We start from the raw sequence: 14,120 nt of genomic DNA on the forward strand, positions 1-14,120 counted from the left end.
GGTCTAGGGCTTTGTCTTCACCTGAAAAACTTTTGTCATGAAGCCACAGGAATCCCAGGCTGCACTCTTTGGTTGGCCCCAGCACAGGTCCCTTCAGTTTATCTTTCTTTATTGCATTTGCATGCCCCTCTTTTGTTGCAAAGATTGAACACATGTGATGGATGCCTATAGAACTTATTCTCAAATTTTAGGTGGCATTTGTTTCAAAAAAAAAGTGGCATAGAAAGAATTACAGTTTCACTCACAATCCTATAGGCTGCTGACAAGTAACGGCTCCTTTTTAACCCTCAACATGGTTTCTTGCAGCAGCCGATTCTCCACTCAACAATGTTTCACCATTTGTCACGTTTGGACTTTGACCATGTCTGTGCAAATCTGATTTAATTCTAGATGACTTAGCTTATCATTACCGAAATTAAATGTCCAAAAAATCGGATATTTTTCTGCTGCTGCTGCTGCTGCTGTTGTTGTTATTGTGCTGTTTCTGTATTTCCTCCTACTCATTAATAAAATGACCTGGCGTTTGTTAAAAAAAAATGACCTGACAATTTCCTACTGGAATTCTTTGAAAAAATTCAATAATTGATGTTTACAGTATTATCTAGCTATGTTGTCTTGGGGTATGAACACTGCAAACCATATTTTGGCATTTCTTTGCTCCATCAGCATACTTTTATTTATACAGAAAACCTGGCCCAATAATAGACGTTTACGGTATTATCTAGCTCTCAACATGAATTTTAATTAATAAATAAACATAATGTGTTGTTTATATTAACTAGATCAAATCATATAAAAATAACTATATTGACTGAAAAAATAATGTGAATCTAAACATGTTGAAAATCAGTGGAGCTTTGAGAAACCTTGCATCAGTTAGCTAGAAAAGTAAAAATTCAGTGTATTCTCCAATATTCATTTCAATGCCCAATTATTCATGCGGCGAGAAATTAAAGTAATGACCAGACCAACTGGACAGGCAACACCAATATAGCCTTTTGATTCCTGATTCTAATTTGGTCGCTCAATGTCCCCTGTTAATGAGTCAACATCCATGGCTTGTCAAACAGAACCTAATCCCACACCGATCCAATAATATCCCTATCCAAATCGCTTGAGGGCATATTAAAATCTTAAGTCCTTTGTTAAGTCTATTCATTGATGTGTTCTACGGTTCTACCCTGGTTAAATAATCCGTATATGGTTCAACATCTACACACACACAAATAATTAAACAGCAATTGAAAGCAACACTTATGCCTTGGGTGATTGTTCAAAAGTGCAAATCAGAAACTTCACAGTGGGTTCCTAAAGTCACCGCTGAACCTGTGATCCAGAAAAATGGAAGTCACAGTCACCCCTGAACTATTGGTCATATTACTTTCTTTATTTATTTTTTGAAAAGTACTAGTCACATTTACTTAAATGATGTATACTTAGTTTACAGTGATGAAAACATACAACAACTCCACTGCTGTGCGATTCCACATCAGATGTGCACAAAGGAGGAGATAAAAATTTGGCATGTAAGTGTTATCCTACCATGCTCCCTTGTCAGTGATCACCAATTCACCACCAGACATAGAACCCTTTTCAATTAGGGGAGAGGGTTAGCTGGAAGCAGAACAGATGTCCCTTTCGTTTTACAGTATATTTGAACGAAATAAAGTACTTCACTAATTAATCTATGCCGTTCCTATCAGGCCTTTTTATTTCCTTTCCTCTGTCCTCATCCACTATTTTCCTTCCAATGATTAGCATGAAAATGCGCACAAGGCATTGAACAAGAGAGTTTATATAATTGGCTCTCCAAAAAAGGGAGAATGTATATGATTGGATTAGGTGATGCGTGAACCGAGCTGCCACATATGGAAAAAAAATTATGCGTTGTCGCATTTTCTATCATGCACAAAAGAATAAGGAAAAGTTTGGATGCATGTACATGTACATTTGGTACACACAGAAGGTTGTTGAAACCTCATTTGCATGATTTGTAGTAGTAGCTCGTTTAGCCTTCTAGTATATATCAATTGTCAAGCTAAGTGGTGCTGGTTGGATTCGATTAGATTGATTAGTAGTTTCCATGATTAGAATTAGTGTTGCGTACATCCTTAAGCAACATGCATGGTCGGAGCTGAAACATGAAGTGTGTGCTATCTTATTAGCAAAGCTTCTCTGTATGCAGTATGCACGCATGACATGAGGATTAGGTCATTCCTTCTGCTGAGAACTTCCAAATAAGGCATGCCTAAGAGCACCGTAAGCATGTAACTTTCCGTCCTCATTTAATTTGACATAGATAGTGGCTGATGCAACATGGACAATTTAATTGACCGGTCCCACTTGTCAGGACTCCTAAACGGTGAAAAACAAACGGAATGCGGATGGAATGGCTTGGAGAGCAAAGAAGTTCAGAACGATGATACTCGTGGGAGCTCAACTTTTTTAATGACTTATGCGTAATTACAAACTTTTTTAATGGAACACGAGTAAAAGCCTCAAGGCTGAAAGGAAGTGAATGCTCGGCAATAACGAAGCAAACCTTGGCCGCGGCAGCGCAACTCTCCTCTCAGTCTCAGTTTCCAGACCTGGCCACCAATCACCAGTCATGCTTCCTGCCTTCAGCCATATGGTCGCTCCTGCTTTTTGCCTTCGTCACCAGTTGCCTTTTGCTAGCAAGCCATCCCGGAGAGCGTTGGTCACCACTCACCAGGTGCTACAGCACCAACGTCGACAAGCAATCAGAGGCAACAACGTAGCAAATGGAAGCCGCTTCACAGCATTGGTCTTCTCAATACGTAAAGAACTGGCAAACAGACAGAGGAAACTTAACCAAGCAGGTAAATTTGGGCATAATTTGATAGGTGGTGATTTAGTTAATTGGTTTCACCACAAGGAACCCAACCAACTGATCTAAGATTTGACATCTACGATGATTGAGAAGCGAAATTGAAATCAAGCTTGGACATGCACATCCTTGTTTACTCCCTCTTTCTCAAAAAATGATATGCTTTTCTCATTTTACGAGAAGTCAAATGACTCGAAGTTTGAGTAAAGTTATTTAAACAGTATTAACACTTATGATACAAAATAAGAACGAATAAATTAATTATGGAATATATTTCCATAGTAGTACATATATATACAAAACAATCACATCAATACACACACGTGGAATTGATTATCATTATTTTAAGCACCATGTATGGATTATATGAACTTGATTCAAAATTGAACTAAGCAAATCACTGTGCAAACAATGCTGTATAAATGGTGCAGCCTGCTTTTATTATTTCCAGTTTCCTGTTGGTAGATGACGATATTTAATTTGCTTTCTCTGTTCTATCTGCAAGCTGCTCATCTTTTTCCTTGTGGCTCCAAGGCGAAGTGATGGTTGTCGTTGGGCTTAGCTGGGCTAGATGGGTTGGGTTGGTTGGGTACTGGGCTACTGGCACGGCACGAGAGTAGGCAGTTAAATGAGGTCTATCCATTGTATGCGCACCGAGGCTTCACTAGGCCCATCAAAATGTCGTTTCCGGCCCATAAGAGCATGTGCTTACCTTCTGGCAACTGGGTCCAGTTACGAGCTGATGGTCTGCTTTTGGAACAGGGCATACATCGCGTATAATATACTCCCTCCGGTTCATTTTACCCGGCGGACGTGCATATTAAAATTCAAACTTTAAAATTTTTGACTAATAATTAAGATTATAATTTTTAACTATTATAATACAAACTTTATATTATTAGATTAGTAAGGATTTATACTATCCAATGATTATAAATTTATAAGCATAAATAATATAATATAAATAAAGCAGTCAAGTGTAATCTAGGAGACCGTATCATTCTGACTTGCGCCAGATAAAATGGATCGGAGAGAGTATAAGATGTTTGTACTATGTACCGAGATACATTATATTTAGAGGCATATTTAGATGCATAATAAAAACAATATATCTAGAAAAGTTAAAACGTCTTATAATTTGGAATATAAAGAGTAGTTACTTAAATACTAACATGTAGTGTGCCAAACTAATGAATCATACTCATATCGTAGTACTTCGCATCCACTATTCCACCCCAAAGTCCAATACAATGGGACATTTTTCTTTTGACGACCGTGTCTAGACACGTTTTCCATTAAGCAAAATCCAAAGGTGAGGATTGAGATTACCAACCCACAAATTGCCATAAAAACACGGGGCTGTGTACTTCCAACACAAATATTTTGCGACTACATCTCAGCAAGCGAAACCTAAGAGGCTCGATCATATAAGCATCACCAATGGGCCATTTTGATTCTGTGCAATTCCGCAGCTGCTTCTCTCATGTTCGTTCGGTCAGCAGGGGCCTCGCAAGTGCAAGAAAGTGCCACTTTCACCAGGGCCACCAAGCACCGGAGGACTCTGTTTTCGTCTTCCGGATTCGCTCCTCGAGCACACTCCTGGTGTTCTTCTAGGAGATGAGTATCGACTATGTCAAGTATCTGATCAGGAAAGCTTGTCTTGCAGAAGCTGATGATGCTGAGTCCATTGCAGAAGAGAGGATCAGTTGGCCTTTTCCCCGTCAACATCTCCATCAGGACTACCCCGAAGCGATACACGTCTCCACAAGTTGATAGGTAAGTGCCCCTGGCATACTCTGAACATCATTACGAGAAAAGAGGCATATTTTAGTATGACATAGTTGATCTATGACTGCATCTGTATATTGTTATTATAAAAAAAAAGAAGTTACAGCTTTATGTCTTTTTGTTACCTGGAGCAATGTACCCAATTGTTCCCTTCATATTTATTGTACCAGTTGATCTGGAATCTCCAACTGTCTGTGATCTGGTTTCAAGGTAGAACCTTGCGATGCCAAAGTCTGCTAAATGAGCGACCATATCACCGTCAAGAAGAATATTGCTGGGCTTCAAGTCGCAGTGAATAATGGGAGTCTCACAATCATGATGTATATACTGCAGTGCATGAGCTACATCAACAATTATTTTCAATCTTTGCGACAAATCCAGGTTTCCATGGCCAGGTGAGTGCAACCAAGTATCCAAACTGCCGTTGGGCATGAACCTGTAGACTAGACCTTTGAAATCGTTTCCCATGTTATCGATTGTTGAGCATGCAGTTAGAATTGGAACGAGATTGCGGTGCCGGATATGTCTTAGAGCTTGGCATTCTGATATGAAACTCATATCAGTCCCTTCCATGGCAAGGTCGAAAACCTTCACAGCCACAACCATGGGTTCTGGAGTTATTAGCCTCCCTTTGTATACTGAACCATGGCTTCCTCTCCCGAGCAAGTTAGACTCTGCAAAGTTCTCTGTGGCTTGAGCAAGATCCTTGTAAGAAACATTAGGAAATTGCTCACCAGAAAAAGACGGCGGCAACCGTGCTCTTGGCACCTTCTTTCTTGAGATGATAAAATATATTAGCAATGTGATGGACACTATGCCAATTATGGGGATCACTATTCTTAAAAAATAGTGTCGCCATCCAATTCTTTTCTGCGTAGGGTTGGGGCATGGAGGCATATGCAGATCTAGTACACCTCCACAAAGGCCCCAATTGCCTTCAAGTGAAACGGCTGTAGTGTTTTTGAACACCCCTTCTGTTGGCACTTCACCATCAAGGTGATTGTGCGACAGATCTAATTGTGCAAGAAGCTGTAGTTTGCTTAGAGAAATTGGGATAGAGCCTGAGAAATTGTTGTAAGAAAGGTTGAGCATGGTCAAACTACCAAGTTGGCCGAAAAACGCGGGGATGCTTCCGGAGAGAAAGTTGGAGTCCATTATGACAGTTTGTAATTGCTTGCAAGTGCCAAGAGAAGGTGGAATTTCCCCAGTAAGCTTGTTGGATGAAAGATCCAGATGGCTGAGCTGTAGAAGATTACCAACATAAGGTATTTGGCCTTCGAGATTGTTGTGCGATAAGGAACATTGAATAACTGTGGCTGCAATGAGATCTTTTGGTATATTGCCTTGAAGATTGTTATAACCAAGGTCTAAAATTGAGAGCTGTTGAAGTTTTCCTAAACTTGACGGTATGGGACCATGGAATTGGTTAGCTGTCAGAAACAGTTGCGACAGCTTTGAAAAATTACCAATGGAATCCGGAATGTGCCCACTGAAGGTGTTCCGGTGAAGGAATAAACCTTCTAAATTAACCATATTTCCAATCCATCCATCAATGGGACCTGTAAAACTGTTGAGCGATAGGTCTAATAAAGTTACCTTATGAAGGTTTTCTAGGCTTGATGGGACTGATGCGTACAGCATGTTGCTACCTAACATAAGGTACTCAAGATTAGAGGAAAGGTTACCAACAGAATTTGGCAGTACTCCCTGTAGCTGATTTCCATAGAGTAAAAGCTGCTCTAGAAGAGTGCAGTTGGTCAATGCATCTAGAAATTCCCAGCCTTGGCTATCTTCTGCTTTAAGATTGTTATGAGATAGATAGAGCATTCTGAGCTTCCGAAGTTTACCGAGAGAAGGAGGGATTTTGCCTGTAAAGCCATAGTTATCTCCCAATTCTATATACTGCAGCTCTGATGCGTTGGCTAGTGAATCTGGGATGCGACCTCCCAGCATGTTACCACTCAAGAGAAGGATTCTGAGGTTAGGGAGAAAATTCCCGATATTGTATGGCAATGGACCATGTAGCATATTCACTGGCATGGCCAATTGTTGTAGCGAAGAGAGATTGAGGAGTGTTTCTGGGATTCTATCTGACAGACTATTGATACCAAGCAACAAATTTGACATATTGGATAACTTGCCAAGCTCCTCGGGAATGCTTCCATGGAGCTGGTTATATTGAAGACTGACCTGCCGTAAGGTTGTGATGTTACCTAGGTCAGGTGGAATGGCCCCTGAGAGGTTGTTAGAGTCAAGCCACAAATCTAATAGGTTGGACAGGAGGGCTAATTTCTTGGGAATCTCTCCGACCAGCAAGTTTCCTTGAAGGTATAGCCCCAGCAAGCTGGAACAATTTGTGACTGCATCAGGAATGTTTCCCTGTAACGAGTTGTTACCCAGGTTAAGAAACTGGAGCTTGCGCAGATAGCCGAGATGAGGAGGTATGTGGCCAGAGAATATGTTCATGGGTAGGTAAAGGTAAATGAGATATGACATGTTCCCTAAGGAAGGAGAAATGTGACCCTCCAAAGCCTGTCCGGACAGGTTCAGCTTCACAACGCGCTCCGGACGCGTCTGGCTACACACCACTCCCTCCCAGCTGCAGAAGTGGATGGTGGTGTTCCATGAGCTCAACGCCCCTTTTGGGTCGTTAATGATTGCGCGCTTGAAATCAAGGAGGGAGATGAAATCCGTGTCATTCCCGTTGAGGGTCGTGCAGTTGATGGTTCCAGCTCCACAGGAAAATAGCAACATTATTGTGGCCCATGGCATGAGCATGGCAAATTTCATGTTTTGCTTAGCAGCCACAGTTAGTGTCTTCATTATTAACTACATAAAGAAGAATATCAACAAATTTCATATGTATTAGCTAGGCTCGCTTTTGGCATGGAGAAAAACTAAGAGTAGAGCTTATAAAAGATAAAGAAATATAAGAAAAAAATAAAAACCAAGATTTGAAGTGTACCAAGTGCCTGCTCATGACGCCAGACTGGAGTCCCAGCTCCAATAGAAGGCTTAGTCACAACTGAGATCAAAATAACTTGAGGAAAGTGATATGCAGACACTCGAGAAAGGGACGAAGAAGCGCACACCTATGCAGCCACACACACACAGGGCTTCTCTGAGAAATTTGGAGGAACACAGCAGCACCAGGCCTTCTCTTATACTGGATGTGAGTTTCACTTGCACAATTCAATAGGTGAAACAAGTGTTGAAGGGCATTATGTCAGGACATTTCATATGCCATGCTTTATTGACATTTTCTCACTCTTATTCGATCGGGGCAGCCCTGTCAAATTTACTGAAAAATTTATGAACCAAACCCGAAACAGTGGACTTTGGGCAAAATTTAGGGTCCACGAAGGGGCATTTACCATTAATTATGAGGAAGCAGGTCAGCGACTGTACAGTGGCCTGCATGGGAGGCTTTTTTACCCCTCAAAGACAAATGGCATCTGTATCTTATTCTCTCTATATATATTAAGAAAGAGTCTCGGTCCAAATTATAAGCCAGTCTCGTGCCGGCCTGAGGATTAAACTTTTTGTTACATTACACTCGCGCTAAGAAAGAAAACAAGCAAAGGCAGGACTGATAATTCCTCACTCGAGATCTGCGTGCCAAATGGCAATGGCTAGCGATAAGAGACAACGGTGGACCACATCTAACTCTGAAAAGTTGAGTTTAGAAAAAAAAAACTCTAAAAAGTCTAGGTTAGGTCAGATTACAGAAATATATATGTCACTGAGCAAATGCTAGAAATTGTGCAGAGTTTTCGTTTCCAGTTTGGTTTTGGTAAATCAAGTTTGCTTCCTCTGTTCTACTACTTTTTTTTTTCCACACGCGACATCTCATTCCCATTATGAAATAACGGAAATACAACATTCAGACTAACCCTGGGCATAATTAACCGATGACCGAAAACCGAACCGAAATACCTAAGTTCGGTCTTTGGTTTGAAGTAACCACACCGCACCCTAGGCGCGGACGCGCGGTACAGCCACCTTCCGCTCGGCGCTCGCTACCCTTCTCTGCCCACCTCGTCTCCTGGTGCAGTGATGCTGCCGTGCTTGGCTGCTGGCGGTCCAGCACTCCCTATGCGACCACCGACGGCCGCCCAACCCTGGCTCCCTGGCGGATTTGGCGCGGACAGTCATGGCGATGACGAGGAGACGCTGGCTCCCTGGCAGATTTGACGATGATGGCCAGATCTCCTTCAAGATCAAGCCTGATGAAATTCATGCTTCTTTTTTGATGATCTATGCTGTGATTTCTGAATCGACTTGAATGTGATTCGTTCATGTAGAGACTACATACATGCTTTACTATTTTTTTTTGTTGATTTGTGCTGGTTTTATCCTCTTTGTGTTTATTCTGAATGTGTGAATTTGCTGCAAACAAAAAAGGTCGGGTAGTTCGGTCGTGACCGGGACCGAAACCGAACTACCCGAGACCGAATTCCTTGGTCTTGAGATTTCTAACTAACCGATCAGTTCACGTTTTCTGGTAATCGAAGTTTCATAAAAACCGAGGAATCAATCGGTTCGGTTCGGTCTGACCGAATGCCCAGAGTGAATTCAGACTTACAGATAGACAGAACTCAGAAGAAGCAACCTATGAGATAACTGAACCTGTAGACAGTACGAAGGCCGACCACCAAAACAGTTCCACGCACACAAACAGGCGCAAACCACCACCACCAGAGAGCAGCAACGCGCTCTAACAGTTACTCCCTGTTTAGTTGGCGATTTTTTTTGGGAAATGACACTGTAGTACTTTCGTTATTATTTGGCAATTAGTGTTCAATCATAGTCTAATTAGGCTTAAAAGATTCGTCTCATGAATTTCGTCTAAACTGTATAATTAGTTTTATTTTTTATTTATATTTAATACTTCATGCATGCGTCTAAAGATTCGATGTGACGGGGAATCTTGAAAATTTTTGCAAAATTCTGGGAACTAAACAGCACCTTAGAACGGCCAGAAACTTACAGAACAAAAGAACAGGAAAGCTAGCGAGGTCCTATGTCTACCAAAGCCTGAAACAGAAAGACACAAAAGTTGAGCACAACTCCTTCGACGAGAAATATATCCTTCGCCCTTCTACATCTCACGCCGAGCCCTCATTAGTATCGCCATCCTGTTCATCCTGGAGCAGCATCTGATTCACTTGCCTCGCCGTCTGCTTCGCCAGGACCTCCTTGGCAACCTTGAGCATCAGGTTGGCCCCATCAATCAGTTGGTCACGATCCATTTCAGCATACAATCCTGCCCAAAAGATCATAAGCTCGCTAGCATGGCACAGTATGATTATTTTATCAAAGCATGCTTTATTGCGGCTCTTCCAAATTGCCTAACAAATTGCCGCAATCCCTCAGGGATGATATTTTTTTCCAAAAGGAAACCACTCTTCACACCAACTCCAGCACTGTTGTAAATTGGTTGGAATGTTATTTGCCCCAAAACATTTGGTGATAACGGACCAAACAACTTTGGCTACGGGACATTGAAAAAACAGATGTGAAATAGTTTCAATACAGTCACAGAAAACACAGTTTGGGTCACCTTGCCAATTTCTTTTTCGCATATTATTTTTTTTTCTCGAACACGCAGGAGAGCTGCGTATCATTTGTATTAGTAGAAGAATAAGGAGTCATACATAGACCCAAAAACACTCACCAACCTCCGCTGGTAACTGCCAGGAGTGCTGGTTGTACAATCTAAAGCTACATCACCTGAGTCTGAGAGTACAGCGACCAAGCATGCTAACTAACTAAGCACCCCTGGTAGTGAGCAAGGACAGACCCTTGGCTCCTGCCAAACACCACCAATGGGCATCATCCCTAGCTATACTAAGGGCTGTGTTAATGTTAGGTGCCACCCCATTGAAGACACAGTCATTCCGGTGCTTCCAGATGCTCCAGGCTCCAAGGATGATAATGGAGTTTAATCCTTTTCTCACATCTCCAGTGGTGGCCGCCTCTGCCTTCTCCCACCAATCCTCCCAAGCTGAATCCTCGGGTTGAGGCGTGAGTGAAGAGAGTCCGAAGCGCTGCAAGAGGGCAAACCAGAATTGTCTGGCAAACACACAACCAACTAGGAGGTGATCAATGTTTTCTTGTTCTTGGTCACAGAGTAGACATTTGGCCGGGTGAGGAAGTCCTCTCCGAGCAAGCCTGTCAGCTGTCCAGCACCGTTTATGAGCCACCAGCCACATGAAAAAGCGGCATTTGGGAGGAGCCCATGACTTCCATATTCTCTCATATGGCCTGAAGTATATGGTGCCCTGAAAAAATACATCATAGGCAGACTTCGCTGTGTATTTTCCTGAAGCCGAAAGCCTCCAAATGTGTCTGTCCTGTGCCCCATCCTGCAGCTCAATATTAGATAATTTATCCCACAATTCCAGATATTCCATCAGAGCTTCCACAGGTACTCCCACTCGGATGTCCTCGATCCATTTCTCATCAGTCAAGGCCTCCGCTACTGTACGCCTGCCTATTATTCTTTTAGAGACCAAACTAAGGATCTTAGGCGCTACTTCCTCAATATTTTTCCCCTCCAGCCATCTATCCTTCCAGAACAGAGTGCTAGCTCCGTTTCCTACATCGGTATACACTGCCATAGAGATGAGGCCATCCACCTCCTTGCTCACTTGAAATGGCAGACTTGCCCAAGGTTTACTTGGTTCAGATTTTCTCAGCCATGGCCACCTAGCTCTGAGTGCAAAACCTAGGGATTTTAGGTCCGCAATTCCCAGGCCCCCAAGTTCTTTAGATCGACAAACTTTGGGCCAAGCGATGAGGCAGTGTCCTCCATTAGCTTCTTTTCTGCCTCTCCAAAGGAACGCTCTTCTGATTTTATCAATTGCCTTAATAGCCCAAGGCGGAAGCTCAATTGCCATAGCCAAGTATACTAACATTGCAGTCAGGACATGTTGCACCTGCACCACCCTTCCTACCTTTGTCATTAGATCTGCTTTCCATCTTGGCAACTGATCAGCTATTTTATCGATAATTGGTTGGATTTGGTCTTTGGTCAGCTTCTTGATGGAGAGAGGCAAACCAAGATATTTGCAAGGAAATCCCTGAATACCACAAGGTAGCAGACTCTGAACAACTCCCATATTTTCTTCAGAACAATGGATTGGCATTACGTTACTTTTCTGCACATTTGTTTTGAGTCCAGAAGCTTCCCCAAATAGCTGGAGTATTCTCAAAGTCAAATTGATATCCGCTGCTGCAGGTTGGAGGAAGAGAGCTACATCATCAGCATATAAGGAAATTCTGTGCTGAATAGGCCTTCTAGCCAGGGGTTGCAGGATTCCTTCCTCATCAGCCTGTGTGACCATCCGATTCAGCACATCCATCACCAAGATGAAAAGCATTGGAGAGAGAGGATCTCCCTGGCGGAGCCCTCTTCTATGTTGAATAGTCTCCCCAGGGCTGCCATTTAGGAGCACTTGGGTGGAGGAAGTTGAGAGCAGTCCGCAAAGAAGATCACACCATCGAGCACCAAAGCCGAGCTTTCGGAGTACCTCCAGCAGGAAAGACCAATTTACTGAATCAAATGCCTTTGTGATATCCAATTTCAGGAGTATTCTTGGCTGCCTTTGAGAGTGTAGGTATTTTACAGTCTGCTGCACCAACATGAAATTGTCCTGAATAAATCGTCTTTTGATAAAGGCGCTTTGGTTGGGGGAAACCATTTCATCAAGACGGCCAGCTAACCGGTTGGCAAGGATTTTAGTCACTAGCTTAGCAAAACTGTGTACCAGACTAATGGGCCTAAAGTCCTTTACCTGAGCAGCCTCATAGTTCTTTGGGATTAGGGTGATAAATGCAGAATTTAGCATCCACAAGTTCCTGAATCTTTTTTCCCAAATGGTGTGCAGAGCAGACATTACATCCTCTTTGATTATTGTCCAGCAGGTTTTATAAAACTTTCCTGTGAACCCGTCTGGACCTGGGGCCTTATCAGTTGGCAAGTGTTTGATGGTTCTCCAAACCTCCTCCTCCGTAAACGGTATGTCCAGGGCCTCTAGATCATATTCTGGGATATTGAGTGCTTCAAGGTTTATAGTTCTTTCTCTGTCACAGGCTGTGCCGATCAGGTTTGAGTAAAACTCGAAGATTTCAGCTTCCTTTTCCTCATGTGCAGTGACAATGTGATCACCCGCCTTCAATCTAGCAATAAAATTCTTCCTTTTTCTATGTCGTGCATGCATATGGAACAATCTGGTATTGGCATCCCCTTCTTTAAGCCAACCTATTCGAGATCTTGACCTGGCTATAGTTCTCATTAATGAAGCTAGAGCGAGCGAGTGCTTCTTCAAGTTGTTGCGCAGCCATAGCTCGTCAGGCTGGAGAGCACGACTGTCTTGGGCTATGTCAAGCTGATGAATAATTTCCCTTGCCATGGACAGTTGGGAACTGATGTGACCAATTCTCTTTTGACTCCATCTTTGTAAGCCTTTTGCCGTTGCTTTAAGTTTCTGGGATAGAGTCTCCAAAGGGCAACGACGGGGTTGGACAGAAGACCACATCTCTTCAATAGTTTCCTGGAATCCATCAAGACTAGGCCAAAAGGCTTCAAAGTGGAAGCGTCTTTTGCTTGGCAGTCTGTCACACAATCCGAGGATGAGCGGACAGTGGTCAGAGTCATCAGAAGCTGAGCTCTGAAGAAGACTTTCCGGGAACATTTCCTCCCAGTCAAGAGAGCAGAACACTCTGTCTAGTCTTACCAGAGTAGGAGAAGCACTGGTTAGGGAACTAGACCATGTGAATTTACGACCATGCAAGGGGATTTCATTAACCGCCATATCCTCAATCCATCTCCTGAATCTTCCCATCATTGCTCTATTTAAATTATTATTGTTTTTATCTTCATCCTTATATATGAGATTAAAATCTCCTGCCACCATCCAAGGGCCTGTACATTGGACACGTACATCCTTAACAATGCTCCACACGACATAAGCCATAAGAAAATCTTGATTTTTGCTGGGATCTTTCCTTTCCAGATCCTTTTATGAAAAAAACCCATTTTCATTTTTGGTGAGCCCATTGTACACAGATTTAACAGAAAACTTTTTATTTTTTCCCAGGTTCCAAACAACAATATCATGGTTATCATCTAACTGAAAACTAATTGCATTTTCCCAAATCTTCTCCCATTGTATCCTAAGCTCATAATGTAACCATCTTCTAAATAGAATAGGTACTCATGTAAAGCATGAGCGACAGATATCTCCTTGTTTTCACACAGTGTAAACAACACAGGAGCGTGTAAGGCCAAAGGTTCATCAAAAACCCAAGGGTCATGGCAGAATCTGGTCATGGTCCCATCTTTAGTAACAACCCCCCTTCCTTGAAGATAAATATTTTTGACTTTCAGAAGCTCAGCCCACATGGGTGAGTCATTGATTTTATGACTTACATCATGAATTGACTTGTTATGCATATACTTATATCTGACAATTTGTTG

The 14,120-nt window shown here is 42.4% G+C and overlaps 1 protein-coding gene across 1 annotated transcript; it reads right to left on the reverse strand.

The window, feature by feature from the left end:
* Nucleotides 1–4,282: 4,282 nt before the first annotated feature.
* On the reverse strand, nucleotides 4,283–7,426 carry LOC136479381 (receptor kinase-like protein Xa21). The gene is made up of 2 exons (XM_066477264.1): nucleotides 4,762–7,426; nucleotides 4,283–4,644 (listed from the first exon to the last, which is right to left on the reverse strand). Exons 1-2 carry the CDS (start codon nucleotides 7,424–7,426, stop codon nucleotides 4,283–4,285), a joined length of 3,027 nt encoding a protein of 1,008 aa, XP_066333361.1.
* Between the last annotated feature and the right edge of the window lie 6,694 nt (nucleotides 7,427–14,120).

The sequence above is a fragment of the Miscanthus floridulus genome, chromosome 9, assembly GCF_019320115.1.
Source record: "Miscanthus floridulus cultivar M001 chromosome 9, ASM1932011v1, whole genome shotgun sequence".
Classification (NCBI taxonomy): domain Eukaryota; kingdom Viridiplantae; phylum Streptophyta; class Magnoliopsida; order Poales; family Poaceae; genus Miscanthus; species Miscanthus floridulus.